The sequence below is a fragment of the Cryptomeria japonica genome, chromosome 2, assembly GCF_030272615.1.
Source record: "Cryptomeria japonica chromosome 2, Sugi_1.0, whole genome shotgun sequence".
NCBI lineage: Eukaryota > Viridiplantae > Streptophyta > Pinopsida > Cupressales > Cupressaceae > Cryptomeria > Cryptomeria japonica.
In genome coordinates this window covers 653191428-653207237 of record NC_081406.1, presented here as the reverse complement: position 1 = coordinate 653207237, position 15810 = coordinate 653191428, and the positions used below count along the sequence as shown (strand labels likewise).

At 37.0% G+C, this 15810-nt stretch overlaps 2 protein-coding genes across 2 annotated transcripts; both read right to left on the bottom strand.

The window, feature by feature from the left end:
• Positions 1–7560: 7560 nt before the first annotated feature.
• Positions 7561–8172, bottom strand: LOC131038388 (zeaxanthin 7,8(7',8')-cleavage dioxygenase, chromoplastic). The gene has a single exon (XM_059215764.1). It carries the CDS (start codon positions 8170–8172, stop codon positions 7561–7563), a length of 612 nt encoding a protein of 203 aa, XP_059071747.1.
• Positions 8169–9107, bottom strand: LOC131869799 (9-cis-epoxycarotenoid dioxygenase NCED1, chloroplastic-like). Its single transcript, XM_059215763.1, has one exon. It carries the CDS (start codon positions 9105–9107, stop codon positions 8169–8171), a length of 939 nt encoding a protein of 312 aa, XP_059071746.1.
• Positions 9108–15810: the final 6703 nt, after the last annotated feature.

Here is a 15810-nt window from a genome sequence, read left to right as displayed (position 1 = left end):
GCTGTATTATTATCAACAAATCCACTTCTAGAGAAAATTTCTTAACTCCAATCTTCCTACAAAAACTTACTGCAATTAATGTAGTAGATATTTCAGCAATATTATTGGTCTCTGGTTCAAGTTTTTAACTTCTAGAACCATCACACCCCCTTTCCAATTTCTAATAATGAATCTTGCACCAGATGGTCTAGGGTTGCCTTTAGAGGCACCATCAAAATTGACTTTCATCCATCCCTCTGAAGGTTTCTTCCACATCACCTTAAGTTGAGCAGTAGAGCTAGATTCAACCCAACTACGCCCATTAACGAGGCCTGAACTTAATACCCAGCCATCTGGCTTGAATGTTTTTGTCTTCTAGACTGAATGGGACATTCAGATTGAAATATTGTGATGTTGTCGCACCAACTGTTTCTGTTGGTGTAAATAAATATTCATCATAGATATTATTACACTTTACTTAAGTTACTTAGGATAATGCATCTCTTCATAGTTTGGATATGAGACACTTAGGGAAGTGTGCAATAGGGATATAGCTTGTAGTAGAAATTCCACCTTTTGTGGTCTTATTTTGCTGTTACACTCCACATTCGGTGGGTCAGCCACCTCTTGTGGAATATTATATTATTTCTCCTACCTACCTCTAGTATTTCTTACCTACCCTTGTTTCTCATTGAGCCACATGTCATGATTGTGTGCTTGTATATCAATATGGCCTTGCCTATATAAGCAGGCTCATATTCATTGTATTGGTTAATCAAGTTGATCATTTGTATATTGATGAGAATACAGTTTGTTCTTGTCATTCTTTTGTCTCTCTTTTATGCTTTTCATTGTGCCCCTGATCTTGGCAAAATCTTTCATGGTATCAGAGCCATTGGGGCTTCATTGATTGGTTTTGGGAGACATTTTGGAAGGCTTCTATTTTCAGATCTGAGGTTTTGCGCATTTTGGAGTCATCCTAGAGCATTTTCAATCTCACCATTGCATTCGGGAGGCCATTTCCATAAAAATTAAGTATAAACTCGACCTATTTTGGTGAAAGTCGAATTTTGGGTGGAGGAATTTTTTGCCCAATTCGGGCGGTATAGTACGAAATTTTCGGATTTGTTTTTTATAAAAACCAAAAAAAATTCTGAAAAATAATTAGCACCCCGTCAGCACCCAGTTAGCCTGGTCCAGGGTGTGATGGCCAAATGACCATCAAATTTAGCACAGTGTTTTGCTGATGTCAGCATTTTTTGAAAATTTTAGACCCCTCTCCGTTGAGCAGTTTGGATTTTTGGGTCAACTTTGGAGGCTCATAACTTGATCAATTTTGCTCCTCTTTTGGTGCAATTTTTTTATATTTGGGCTCATTTTTTGTGCTTTTCACAGTGGTGTAGTTATTTTCTGATTTTGATGAACAGGTTTTTGGGAATTTTTGGATTCTCTCAGCTGTACTCGTCCAATCCTCAATTTTGCAACTTCAAAGGCTCTGTTTGAGCTCATACGACCTCCTTTCCAAGTGCCATTTTTTTCTAAGTGCACAATTTTTCATCTACTTTCATAATCTATGATCAGTTTTTAGATATTTTGAGTAGATATTGTACTTTCAAATATTGATCTTTTTTGGCCTATTTGGTACTTGTAATTTTCTTGGATCTTAGTTTAGATCTCTTGCATTATTTGTTTGAGTCTCCTTTGGCCTTATTAAGGCAATTGCAAATTTGAAATCAGAAGTCCACTTTTCCATTTTTTGCAAGTGACCCATTGTACACGCACTAAGTATAAAGTGCCAAATAATCATTTTTTTGGGGGGGAGGGGGGTTCTTTGATTGAGTGAATTTGAGGGGGTGTCTTGTGTGATTGTGCCTCTCTTTCCTTGTGCTCTTTCATTTTTGTTGCAATGAGTCCTCATAAATTTCGACCTTTAACTCCACATAATTATGCATCATGGAAAATTAAAGTATGGAGCAAATTAATGGAAAAGGTCTCACACATTACATAAATGGAACAATAGAAGCACCACCTGATCTTAAGGTTGATCCTAATGCTCAGTTAGAATGGCTCACTAAGAATTGCATGGATCTTGGAACTTTGCGTAAGTATGTATCAGATGACCTCATTTTTTACATTGAGAAGTGTACTACAATCAAAGAGGCTTGGGATATGTTTTAGAAATTGTATGGTCAAGTTGATGAAATCAGAGATTACAAGATTGACAATGAACTCACCAACTTGGATCCCAATAGTTTTGATACAATCCAAGATTATGTCACCAAACCAAATGAGCTAAGAGCAAAGCTTAAGGATTGTGGAATTGATAAAAAGGATGCTTAGTTGATATTCAAATTGTTGGACAAGATTGCACCAGAATATGCATCATTTGTTTCAAGTTTCCAAACTCATCATTTGACAGTGGGGAGTTCCTACATAATGTCTTCGTTTGATGCTTTAATAGAAATGTTGATATTGGAACAATCTAAGTTGTTGAACACGGGGCTTCTCAAGTCTTCAAAGTCCAAGGCTTTGATGGCTAATCAAGGGAGTCAAGGAAAAGATTCCAACAAGAAGAAGAAGCAATCTAAGTCAAATCCACAACAGGAAAAAGGGCAATCTCTCCATCACAAGGCGATTTTTCATCCTCTTCCATGAAGGGGACTCCACCTAAGAAGGATAAACCAACTTGTGCTTATTGCAAGAAGTATGATCATGATGAGCATCGATGCCACACAAAGCAAGTTGATGAGTTGACAAATCTTCTTAAGATAAACAACATCAACTTTCCATCCGCCCACACAAAGATGGATTCATTTCCTTCCTCTTCCTCAAAGTCTAGGGGAAAAGGGCAAGCATTTGTGACAACAACAGGTTCTTCACAGCAGTGGATACTTCACTCGGGTGCCTCTTATCACATGGGTTCTACAAAAGAGCAGGTTTCTTCATTGGAGCCATCAAAGGTACCTCACATTTACATAGGTGATAATACACAAGTTTAGGTTTAAGGGAAAGGTTTAGTTGACATGGATGATGCAACATTTGAGAATGTTCTCTATGTTCCTAACTTGTCTACCAATCTTCTCTCTATCTACCAAATCACTCACTATGGGAATGGGAAAAAGGTTGAGTTTACACCTGATTCAATTGTGGTAAAGGAACTTGATGATGATGCCTTGGTAGCAGTGGGACAAGTCAATGACAACTCAAGGCTTTATTCATTCTCCCACTTTGTGCCAATTTCTCCTTCTAGGGCCTTGCTTACTCATTCAAATTTAGAAAGTAAGCTATGGCATGAGCGGTTTGGACACCTCAACTACTGCTATCTTCATTAGCTCAACACTAAATACATGGTCATAGGTCTACCTCGAATCAATTTTTCAGAAGGTGTATGTTCAAGGTGTTCCATGGGCAAGCATCCCGAGGAGAATTTTGATAAAGAGACATCTTCGAGAGCTTTGGAAGTTCTTCAACTTGTTCACAACGATGTAGCAGGTCCATTTCATGCACCTTCATTTAGTAAGGCTCGCTATGTCCTTACCTTCATTGATGACTACTCCCGCTTCACTTGGATCTACTTTCTTGTTCATAAGAGTGAAGTATTTGACAGATTTCAAGACTTCAAGACTCGTGTGGAGAAGCAATCCGGGAAAGTGGTAAAGATTCTTCACATAGATAATGGAAGGGAATATGTGAACAAAAGACTTGAGGATTTTTGTACATTTGAGGGGATTGATCTTCAACATTCTGTTGCGTACACTCCACAACAAAATGGAGTTGCAGAGCGCAAGAATAGAACTCTCAAGAAATGGCTAGTTGTATGATACATGCACGTTCTCTTGATCCCGCCTTTTGGGTAGAGGCTATCAGTTGTACCACACACATCTAGAATCGGGTTCCTCACAAAGCATTGCAAGGTATTACTCCTTTTGAGGCTTGGTTGGTAGGAAACCGATTGTGAGACATTTCAAAGTCTTTGGGTGTCCAGCATGGGCTCACATACCTCCACAGAAACATAAGGCATTAGAACCTTAGAGTCGGCCTTGCATATTTGTTGGATATCCTGAGGGTGTTAAGGCATATAGATTGATGGATCCTAAGACACATGAGGTGTTCATTAAGAGGAGTGTTCATTTTGAGGAAAGCTCTCCTAGCTTAGCCTCTCTACCTCCTCCACCTTCCTCCATTGTGGATAGTGATGCTAGTGATTCAGATGATAAGACTTCTTCAACTCCGACTCGCAGGGTTACACCTCTGCAAGGTCTACTTGCAGTTGAGGAGCCTCGTTCTCCACCTCCACCTAGACCTCGTTGGGCTCGAAAGATACTTGAGTCAACGGGTTCTCTTGTTGGAGATCCTTCAGATATATGGAGAACTTGATCATAGCATCAGGACCTTCCACATGCATTCATTGCTACCACTTCTGATCTACAGACATTTTGGGAAGCATCAGGTGTTCCTGAGTGGGACCATGCTATGGAGGAAGAGTATAGTTCCTTGATGAGGAACAACACATGAGAGTTAGTCCCTCTCCCTAAGGGGAGAAAGATGGTTCGATGTAAGTGGATCTATCGAACCAAGTTTGCAGTGGATGGTAGTGTGGATAAGTATAAGGCTCAGCTTGTTGCGAAAGGTTTCTCTTAGGTTTCAGGTGTTGACTATATTGAGTCCTTTGCACCCATAGCCAAGATGAACTCCATTCACTTGACACTTGCTATTGTTGTAGCTCATGGTTGGGTTGTACATCAGATGGATGTGAAGAGTGCTTTTTTTCATGGTGATCTTGATGAGGAAATTAATATGGAGCAGCCATAGGGTTTCATCTAGGATACTTCCTTGGTTTGCAGACTAAGGAAATCTCTCTATAGCCTTAAGTAGGCCCCCAAGGCTTGGTATGCCAAGATGGATTCCTTTCTTCTCTTAGCAGGGTTCACCAGGTGTCATTCTGATCCGAATGTCTACATTTTGTGACAAGATGACTCTCACTTGATACTTATGCTCTATGTTGATGATTTGATCATTACAAGGAGCACCACATCTATCATTAGCAGTGTCAAATCTTCTTTGCATGATAGATTTTCTTTGACTGACTTGGGTCTTTTGCACTACTTTCTTGGGATAGAGATTTCATAGTCCTCTTCTAGGATCACTCTTTCACAACCCAAGTATGCTTGTGATCTTCTTACACGCTTTCACATGGCTGATTGTAAGCCTGCCCTGACTCCCTTTCTTTCAGGAATCAAGCTTGAGGCTCAGTGCTCTTCTCCACCAATTGATGCCACATTGTATCATCAGCTTGTGGGTAGTCTCATTTACTTGACTCACACACACCTTGATATTTCATTTGTGGTTGGCATGGTTCCCTGCTTCATGTAGGAACCACATGAGCTTCATTGGAAAGCTCCCAAACACATCCTTCATTACATCCAAGGTACACATCACTATGGGATTCACTATGCAACAGGCATAGGACTTCGCTTGGTTGGTTACACAAACTCCGATTGGGCTAGCGATCTTGATGATCGTAAGTGTACTTCAGGTTACAGTTTTCACCTTGGTTCAGGCCCCATTTGTTGGTAGAGAAAGAAGCAACATGCCATTGCTCTCTCTTCGACTGAGGTTGAGTATCACGGAGTTGTTAACGCAATTACTAAGACCATTTGGCTTCAGCAGATTCTCACAAAGTTTGGGTTCACTACTCCATGACCGACAGTTCTACATTGCAACAATCAGAGTGCTATTGCTATCTCAAAGAACCCGGTCCAGAATCAGCAGACCAAACACATCAAGATCCATATGCACTACATGTGACAACTGATTCACGAGCAGGTCATTGATTTGCAATATTGTCATGCAGCGGAGCAGGTTGCTGACATCTTTACCAAACCTTTCACTAAGAGTAAGTTCCAGCAGTTGTGAGCACTCTTGGGGGTGCGGGATGTCTCATTAGGGGGGGTCAGCTGACTTCTCCTTCCTCTCTTATGGGGGGGCACTTTTTCCTCTTTCAGGTTTTGTCCTTCTTCTTTGAGAGTCTTTTGTACATTCATCTCTCTTTTGGGGGGAAGTTTTTTTCCCACTGGTTTTTCTCCCTTTCTCCATTTGTGAGAGATTGCATTGCATAGTTTTATTTACATTTGCATTTTGTACATGGGTACTTATCATGGCCTAGTAGTCAGGACCCATCTTACATTGTTGACTTGAGTCTTCATTCCCCCAAGTTGCACTTAAGGGGGGGTGTTGGTGTAAATAAATATTCATCATGGATATTATTACACTTTACTTAAGTTAACCTAGGATAATGCATCTCTTCGTAGTTTAGATATGAGACACTTAGGGAAGTGTGCACATAGGGATATAGCTTGTAAGATAAATTCCACCTTTTGTGGTCTTATCTTGTTGTTACACTCCACATTCAGTGGGTCATCCACCTCTTGTGGAATATTATATTATTTCTCCTACCTACCCCTAGTATTTCTTACCTACCCTTGTTTCACATTGAGCCACATGTCATGATTGTGTTCTCGTATATCCATATGGGCTTGCCTATATAAGCAGACTCATATTCATTGTATTGGTTAATCCAGTTGATCATTTGTATATTGATGAGAATACAGTTTGTTCTTGTCATTTTTTTGTCCCTCTTTTATGCTTTTCATTGTGCCCTTGATCTTGGCAAAATCTCATAGTTTCTTCTAATGCATGATTTATCCTAAATTTTAATTTCTCCAGTGATTCCATCTTATCTAAAAAGATACGCCGATTTCTCTGTTTCCAAATCTCCCATATTACAAGAGATGGACTGACTTTCCATAAACAAGAGAAAGCCGACTTTTTAAACCTCATTGGCCAACTTTCGAGTTCCTGTTTGAAAATTGCTTGCATTGGACTTTGCCATGCTAACCAATAAAAATGGTAGAATTTAATCTATACTAAACTACTAAGAAAGACATAAAATAAATGTTTTTATAATAAAATTAACCAAATTACTAAAAAGAAATATTACATTAACAAAAATTACTACTTACAAAATAAATAAAAACAATAATTAATATATATATATATATATATATATATATATATATATATATATATATATATACATAAAAAATTTAAGAATCTTCAAACAATTAAATTTATGAGAATTGCTTTAAAAACCGCTTTAAAAAAACAAACTATTTGATATATTATTGTGAAAAGCTTTTCAAAACTTAATAATATTTAATAATTATTACAACTAATTCCTAATTACAGAGAACGATAAAACAATGTTACATGAAGACACTTTTCTTGTATTGTAATACTCAACAAATCCTTCTGCGTTTACATAGAATTCAAACTGCATCTCATCCTAATCTCATTGCTTACATCCACTTTTAATTGTGCAATGACTCATCTACTCTATAAATCCACATCGACTTTTTGAAAGGGTTTCAATGGGGACGACAAACATTCTTGATCATCGCCTGGGAAAGTTCAGTTTTGCTTATTAGCAGGCTAAGATTAATCAGCACGCTTTCGGCCCTCTACCAATAAAGTATTGAAGGAACATTTGACCTCCACCATCTACATTTAGCTTCAGTCTCGTTAAGCGGCAGCCAAATCTGTCGCAGAAACGAAGAGGCCATGGAAGCCAAACGGAACTCTTTGCGGAAGCTTCACGGATGCCACGATGTCTAGTGTAGGAGACTGCGCATCCATCACGACAAATTTGGAAATCTGCGTATTGTCATTGTGCGTTAAGACCACAATATAACCATCGTCCTCCGCAGTACAGCGATCATTAGTACGAGGCACAAAGAATGGCTCGCCACAAAAACATCCTTCCCCAAATGTTGTGCACGCTACCACACCATCTGGAGCTTCAAAATCGAGCTTGACAAGGCCGCCCATTTGAGGAACCGGTGCGCCTGCAGCAGCCATGCACATGTAAGCGTATCGGTTCTTTCTCCCCACGAACCGCTGGTTGATCACCCCAAACTCAAGAGACCGGCATGCCACGGGCTTTCTCACCACTATGCCCGAATTCAGATTGATGCGAATGTTCTCCACTGTGAAATGCATCGCAGCCACTTTCTCCATGAAATTTTCAGCGGGAGAGAAATTGACGGCGATGAGCACGATCTCGTACTCCCCATCCTCGTCCAATGCATTCAAAGTATGCAAGAAGTTGAGACCCGGAACGTCAAACCATCTCATTGCAGACCCATTCGATCAAAGTAGACGGCAGTACCATTCGCTCCTTTAAAAATGTGCGCAGGGTCCAAAACAATCTGAATGTCAGGGAACACTGCGTACCTGCTCGTTATGGCGAAGTCATGGATTATCGAAGCCTTGCCCATGGAAGAAATCGCTACGTCGGGCTGCTTCACACCGTCAGCCGTCACCCTAAACAAATGAAGAAAAGGATAAAGAATGGAATAGCGGTAAGCAACGAGCTCACCCGTGCGGGGATTAATCTTCGGGCGCGCTGTCATGCGTGTAATCAATTTCCCCTCGAAATCGAAGGCTCCTTTTGTTTGAATGTCTCCATCGGTCGTGACGTGCAATTCGTGCGGCAGCCCTGATTCACCGAGCGCCAAGAGCTTGTTGTTGAAGAGCAAAAGGCTTGTATTCGCCATTCCCACACCTTTGCCTAGATAGATCAAGCTCAAAGCCACTCTCAGCGCAGTTAGGGCAACTCTAGCCATGCCAGCGTAGCCGCGGAAGCCGGAAAATACATTAGGGAAGATGGGCCTGCCCGCAAACTCTTCTTCCAAGTGTTTGTGCGTGCCCACGTAGCGACTGGAGAGAGTCATTCGTGATCCATCTTTGTGGAAGGCGAGGGCATGGATCATCCCGTCACCGTCCAGGAGGTTGTAACCGGATGACGTGGGGAATTGGGGATTGGGTCCGTTGCGGATGTAAAGGGCCCCTTTCAAGCAGGGTGGGATTTGTCCTTCCAGTTCATTGCATTCTGTGGACGGGATCTCGTCCACCGGAGCGAAGTTGCCGGCCAATATGCGCTTCGGATCGACGTCTGGCCCGAGCGGCGCTTCGAGTTTTGCGTCGATAAAGTCATCCACAGCATTGCAAAAGCTCGCGATCAGAGACTTCCAGGACGGAGGTCTGATTGATGTTATGATGTTTGTCATGTTGGGTATTGACCGGTATGGAGGAGGATGATGGGTTTCTATTTTCACACAATGAGGAATTACATGGTGCCTTGTTGAATGGCGCAAAGCTTGCACTGAGCAGGTAGCACTGATTATTTTGGCTTGGGGAAAGCTTGCGGGTGAAGACAACAGAGTTTCCATTTCTTAACTGAGCAGGTTGTATTGGTTGTCTCTTCAGTCAGGCCCATTGAGTAGTCTCCTCTTTTATATGGGATGCAAATTGCGATCATGGGATTCTGCCTAGGAAATACAACGTGAGACATGATTTCATTGATAAAAATGATGGATTTTAACAGTGTGTGTTTTAGTGGGTATTAGCAGAAAGTTACTAATATATTTTGGATTCTCTTTTTGAAAATTCTATCCTCTAAAGTTATGCAATAATGCATTCTTTAGCAAGTGGGAAGATTGCGAAAAAAAAACATGCGATGGATTTTTAAAAGGGAGCACCATTAGATGAAAGGAATTTAATTTTTAAATGCCATTTGATAGCGATTTATGATCAAAATTAACAGTATCGACAAATTGTTCGAGGATCATGATCCCTAATGAAATAATTAACCAATCATCCACTGCATGATAACTTACCAAGTGCAACCACAATAAACTCTTTTAGAATTACATATACAATCTTCCCGCATAAAATATTACTATATTTATACACTGCCCCACATTATAACCACTCCAGAATGTTCATGAGATTTCTGCAGCAAAAACACAAGACAAGACATGTTTTCATTGAAAATCATGATTATAAACGTGTCTCACTACTACCTGCTTTTCAAAATTCCCTGCTCAACGGTGGCTTATTAACAATATAATTCAGCGGAAAGTGAATTCTATATTTTGCTTGGTATTGAGCCGTCTGAAAGTCATGGGCCGAAATCTTTTGAAAAAAATCTCCTTCAGGCGAAGAAGATAGCCCAACTAAAAGTCAGAGCAGGTGACTCGAAACTTGCTATGAAAAGACTATAAAACGCCTAGGAAACTAAGGACTGTGTGTTATATGATTGGCAAAAAAATAGGTGCACCATATGTTAACCTGTTGCATTATGAGTAGAAGACAACCCAGGAATAGAGGCCGCCGCACCAGATGAAGGGGAATCAACGACAACATGCTCGAGACCACCTTCCTCCATGCCAACCTCCTTAGTCGAGCTCGAACTCAATTCCACATCTTTGTTAGCATTTAAATCTTCCATATCTTCCATTAATTTTTTAATTAGTTATTATTAATTGTCATTTGACAATAAATTAGAAATCAATAATTTTATTTATAAATTATTTGTCTTTTTTAAAATAGAGATGTAAATTTTATAACTATTTTTTCGAAATGAATTATTGTCAATCTTATTTACAAAAAAGAATAGAAAATTATTAATAATTTTTTTAAAAAACAAAACAATAATCATGTTACATTCATCTTGCAACAATTTATTAACCTCAAAATATTATCTAATCTATCTTTAAATCTTTGACATGATTCAACTGTCAACTATACAACAAACACTTCTATTACAATACTTTAAAGGTATGTAGATATGGCTTGTAAAATCTATTATCTCAAACTGTTATCCAACCTATCCTTCAATTGATATATTATAACTTATCTATTGAGTAGACAACAAATACTTTTATTTTTATAACATAAAAAAAAATACTCACCAATATATGTCATTTGTTTTATTTTAATATGATGGATGTTGAAATTTGATTTTATTGTTTTTAAAAAGACTTTTGTATGATGGAGAATTTATTTTTTAATAGTATTTGATAATATTTGTCTTTATATTATTGATGGTAGTAGTTAGTTTAGTTGAGATTTTTTTATTGTACATCATGAAATCTATTTGATATGAATTTCTTTATTTGTTTGCTTTATTAAAATGCTGCTTATTTAAAAATAATAAAATATATCATTTTTTATTATGTGTTTGTGGTGATTAGTTAAGCTTATTACTTTGTGTTCAATTTCATGTTTTTGAAGAGCTACTTTATGATTTTTCATGTATTGGATGTTGAAATTTAAGTTTCATTTTTTTAATAAGATTTTAGAATGGTGAAAATTTTGATTTTTTAATAGTAAATGCTAATATTTTCCTTTATAATGTTGACATTAAGGGTTGGATTAGTTGTGAGTTTTTTTAAATCATATATCATGAAATCTATTTAATTTGATTTTTTTGTTTGTTTGGTTTATAGAAATGTCAATTTGAATATATATATATATATATATATATATATATATATATATATATATATATATATATATATATATATATATATATATATATATGATAACCTAATTTTAATAGTTCATTATTCAAAGTTCATAGAATATAATATATCTATCTAGAGCTATTTTAAAATATTTAAATAATATACAAAATATATTAACTCTATAAAATTTACAATAAATCTAAAATGTTAAGGAGACTATCCATTGTCTAGTAAAAAAATTCATGTAATAATGAGAAACACAAGTATTAGCTAAGGCAAGAAAGAAAATGTTAGATTTTACTAGTTTTATTTTCAAAAGAAATTAGTGAAAGATTTAAAAAAAATAAAATTAGGGAAATAATTTCTTAGTGTTGTTCCAAGTGTCCACCACACCCTTACTTAGAATTTCAAAGCTCATGAAACCTGGCACACATTTGATTGTGATAGTTAGTCTAACAAAGATCAATGGCCTAGGTTATAAAACCTATGGGTGAATCTACATGCCTATAAAAACATTATTAGTCCCTACCTATCTATAGGTGGAGACTAATGTTTTCACTATGTTGTTTTACAATTAATAGACTACTTGAAAATTGTGTGTGGTGTTTTTTCCTATAGTCTGTGGTAATATCAAATTAATATAATTCTATTTCCTAATTAGCTATTATTATTATTTTAAACTAGATGGTATTTTTGCTTTTTTTATTTACAAATTTAGCAAAAAACCTTCTAATGAGCAAAGGGCTAGGTAGTTGGACATAACATTATGTATATTAGTTCATGTGCCTTGTCCATGCTTCCACATCTTCCATACATGCCTAGGGGTTGCAAGCAAAGGGCAATTTTAATGATAACATCTAAGAAAATATCCCTTTATCTATCATATCATGGTTGTGCATACTATGTTAATGCATTTTCAAACACCCGTATGCATTCTTTGTAAATCCACTAGTAATAATTTTTTAAAAATGGCCTCTATGATATTGCTATCACTAGCTTATCCATTCTTGTAGCTTCATCTGAACTTTTCAACAAATTTGGCACCTTGAAAGGTCAAAACAAATGCCAAGTCTATAAATCTACAATCCTTGTAAGGCCAAGGTAAAGAGGGTGGGGTTTTGTTGATGGACCACAACATTGTGAATGAGAAGCATAAGCAATCACAAGTCATTATAGTTGTAAGTAGCCTAGAAATGGCCATAGTTATAGTGATTCCCGAGTAAGGTTCCATTTGTTTTCAATTCTTTTTAAAATGCAAAACATTTGAATTCCTTGGGAATTTATGGAGCGTGCTAAGATGTAGTTTTCATATTATTTTAATCTATTTATAATATAATATTAGTTATTAAACTTCAATTGATTTTTGGAATGTGTATGATGGTTTGATAATTTTGCACCATGATCCACTAATTTTTTATATTGAACATTTGAAATACTAAGAGGTGAGGGGTGAATCATTATTCCCTTGAATTTATTAAATATTTTAATCAACCATCCATTTAACATAACTTGATTGTAGAATTGAAATGATCAATAAGCAAAAACACAGTGCACCACATAACACCAAAACTTATATGTGGAAAACCCAAGATGGGAAAAAGCATGGGGAGGATCAGCTCTCAAATATTATGTAACCAGTTACAGAGTACAGTGGTGGCTCACTACCCAAAATATAATGGCTCACTACTGAAGGATGACTTACAACTAGTATTACAAAATTTGAACTGTTAAGATTGCATCTATCATATGCATTAGATACAATTCCACTGAAGTGCATAATCAATTTCACATTCAATCTACATAAATCAATTTCACATTCAATAGAGGATGGGATTTGTTACCCTTGAAGTGATTAACTCCAAGGAACAAACTTACCTTCTCTCTACCTCACTTAAACTGATGTTAAAGGTGAGCTAGAGAGTGAAAATATAAAACTAAACTAACAAGCTACTAATAGGACTCCTAATTGACTATTAAGTCTTTTTCCTTGGGACGAATGCATGAAAATAGGACACCAAAATGGCATGCTAATGTCCTGTATGAACATAGAACAAAAAATGTACGAAAGGAACATGTATATTTACACTACTAAACAAATGATATAATAATAAACTAAAAAAATGATATAGAATGTGAATCACCAAAATAGGATGAGAAAGGACAAGGGAAGCTTACAACTAGTCCATGATTGAAGCCTCTCACAAGATAAGTGTCTTCCCACAATCACAAACCTGCACACAAATAAGAAAGGAAAATGTTGGGGGTTGCATTTAGAGGCCTGCCTTAGTCAGACCCCTATTTTGACATTTTCACCTCCACAGACAACCTAGATAGTAGCAACGATAGAAATGAAATGGTAAATATAACATATAGATAATTATGATAATGGAAAAGCTAGATGAAAAATAATGGATAAGTAAACTAAGGAAAGAGAGTGAACTACCCTCCAACAATTGTCAAAACAACACCACCAATCATCCAAGAAGCTATAACAATGGTGGTCTTAAAATGTTGGAAAACCTATGTGAGATAAGGAAAAATAGATAGCAAGAGATCAAGAAACTTCCAAAATGATCAATAAGAATTCTCTAGAAAATATCAAAATGCATGAGATATAGCCTCTAAAGTGCATCTCGACATCGATGGTCATGGATAGAGGTTTTACAAATTCTTCCAAGCATAGGTGTAATGCTCAAATAGCTACCTACGGATTCATAGATTTATGGGACACTAGTGCGGCACACGAATGTCTTTGTGGCGTGCTAGATTCCTTCAGTCAACTAGTCAACATGGTTAATAGAAGCCAAGTTCTAAGCTAACAAGGGAATCCACATGGACAAAAGGACAAATGAGGCAATGCATAATTCCAATTAGGTTAAAGTGAAGGTGCTTAAGTGACGTGGAATTACATGGGGTGTAATTTATGATGTTACATTTTGTCCCCACTTTAGTGAGCATATCTTTATCGAGAAATGTGAAGCTAAAGTAGAGAGATGTTGTCAAGATTTGTAAAGGGGAAAGAATTTCTTTTGATCAAACAAATTTTCCCCTAACGAGATGAACTCAAGATAAAGTTAGATTTTGCTAAGCCGTTTCATGAAAAACACGTCATCTGTAGTCCAACATGTTATAAGAAAGAGCAATATCAAACATTTAATAGATAAGACATATAAGATAGCATAATAGAAACAAACCCTCCTTAATGGGGGAAAACCCTTATTATGAAAGATATAGGATAGGAGCTACAATGATAAAAGAGATGGTGTCGGTATGGGTATCAAAGTGTGTTATGCTAGATAGCCATGAGATAGGGTGACGATATGCAAGATTTTGCTAGTATGGATAGCAAGTTGTTTTATGCTAGATAGCCATATGATAGGGCAAGATTTTGCTAGCATGAATAGAAAAATACTAGATAGTCATATGATTGGGTGATCATAGATTGATTTGATAAGCAGTAAATTGGACCCCACAGAAGGAAATGAGATGAATAGACTGGATAAAGTGGCTTGGCCCCCCACCAAGCAAAACAAGATAAATACAATAGATCAAGTGGTTTGGCCCCCACCAAGGCAAACAAGAATGGTTATATCAATAGACACAAATGCCAAATGCAGATGATGCAGATATGATATCTCTCCTTAGAATGGTATGCATGAAAGGCATGCCATACTAAGGAGAAGAAAAAATGTGGCACATCAACATAGCAAGATGTTTCTATGGAATGGCATCTTTGGCAGATAGCACATAAGATCCACAACATCAACAAAAATGCAAGAGCACATGTGGATTTGATTATTTGGCATCAAAACCGATAGTAGAAGTATCAAATATGTAATATGTTGGATATTGGCTGATATGTTATCATTGATGTCAACATATGTGACATATGTGGATATTGTTGATGAAGAGATTGTTGGAAAGTTTTCTGTGTATTCCAGTGTTGCAGTTTGATTCAATGAGTTGGTTTAGCCCTCTTATTGCAGATGAGCTAATGTGGTTTAAAGGGTTTCTTGTATGTTGTCTATATATGGTTCATTCCCATTTGTAGATGTTCGCATGATGATTTGTTTGAGTTATGAGATCTAGTATTGGGATGTTATGTAGTTGTTTGTGTTATCTAGCATTCTAGTTTGTCCTTCGTATTGCTTCAGGATTGCTATATCTTTGGCTGCGGATGTGTGGAATATATTCTAAAGTTGATTTTTATCTTTAATTATCTTGGTTCATGATTTGGATATCCATATGCAAATCTTTCAGGTTGACAATTAGTTATGTTGATGTTCTTGAGCTCTGGTAGAAAGATGATGATGATTCTAGTTATCTGAGTTGTTGTGATGCAATTTACATTGCTTGTGAATGTCTTTTGATTGTGTTATATGCATATTGGCGGTCTACATTGATTATTATGCACGTTCTTCAAGATTTTGTTTGTCTTGTGATGTGCTTCATGTTATGCAAT

Coding starts and splice junctions, on each gene's coding strand:
- LOC131869799 (XM_059215763.1), bottom strand. CDS start 9,107: ATGACAAACATCATAACATCAATCAGACCTCCGTCCTGGAAGTCTCTG.
- LOC131038388 (XM_059215764.1), bottom strand. CDS start 8,172: ATGAGATGGTTTGACGTTCCGGGTCTCAACTTCTTGCATACTTTGAAT.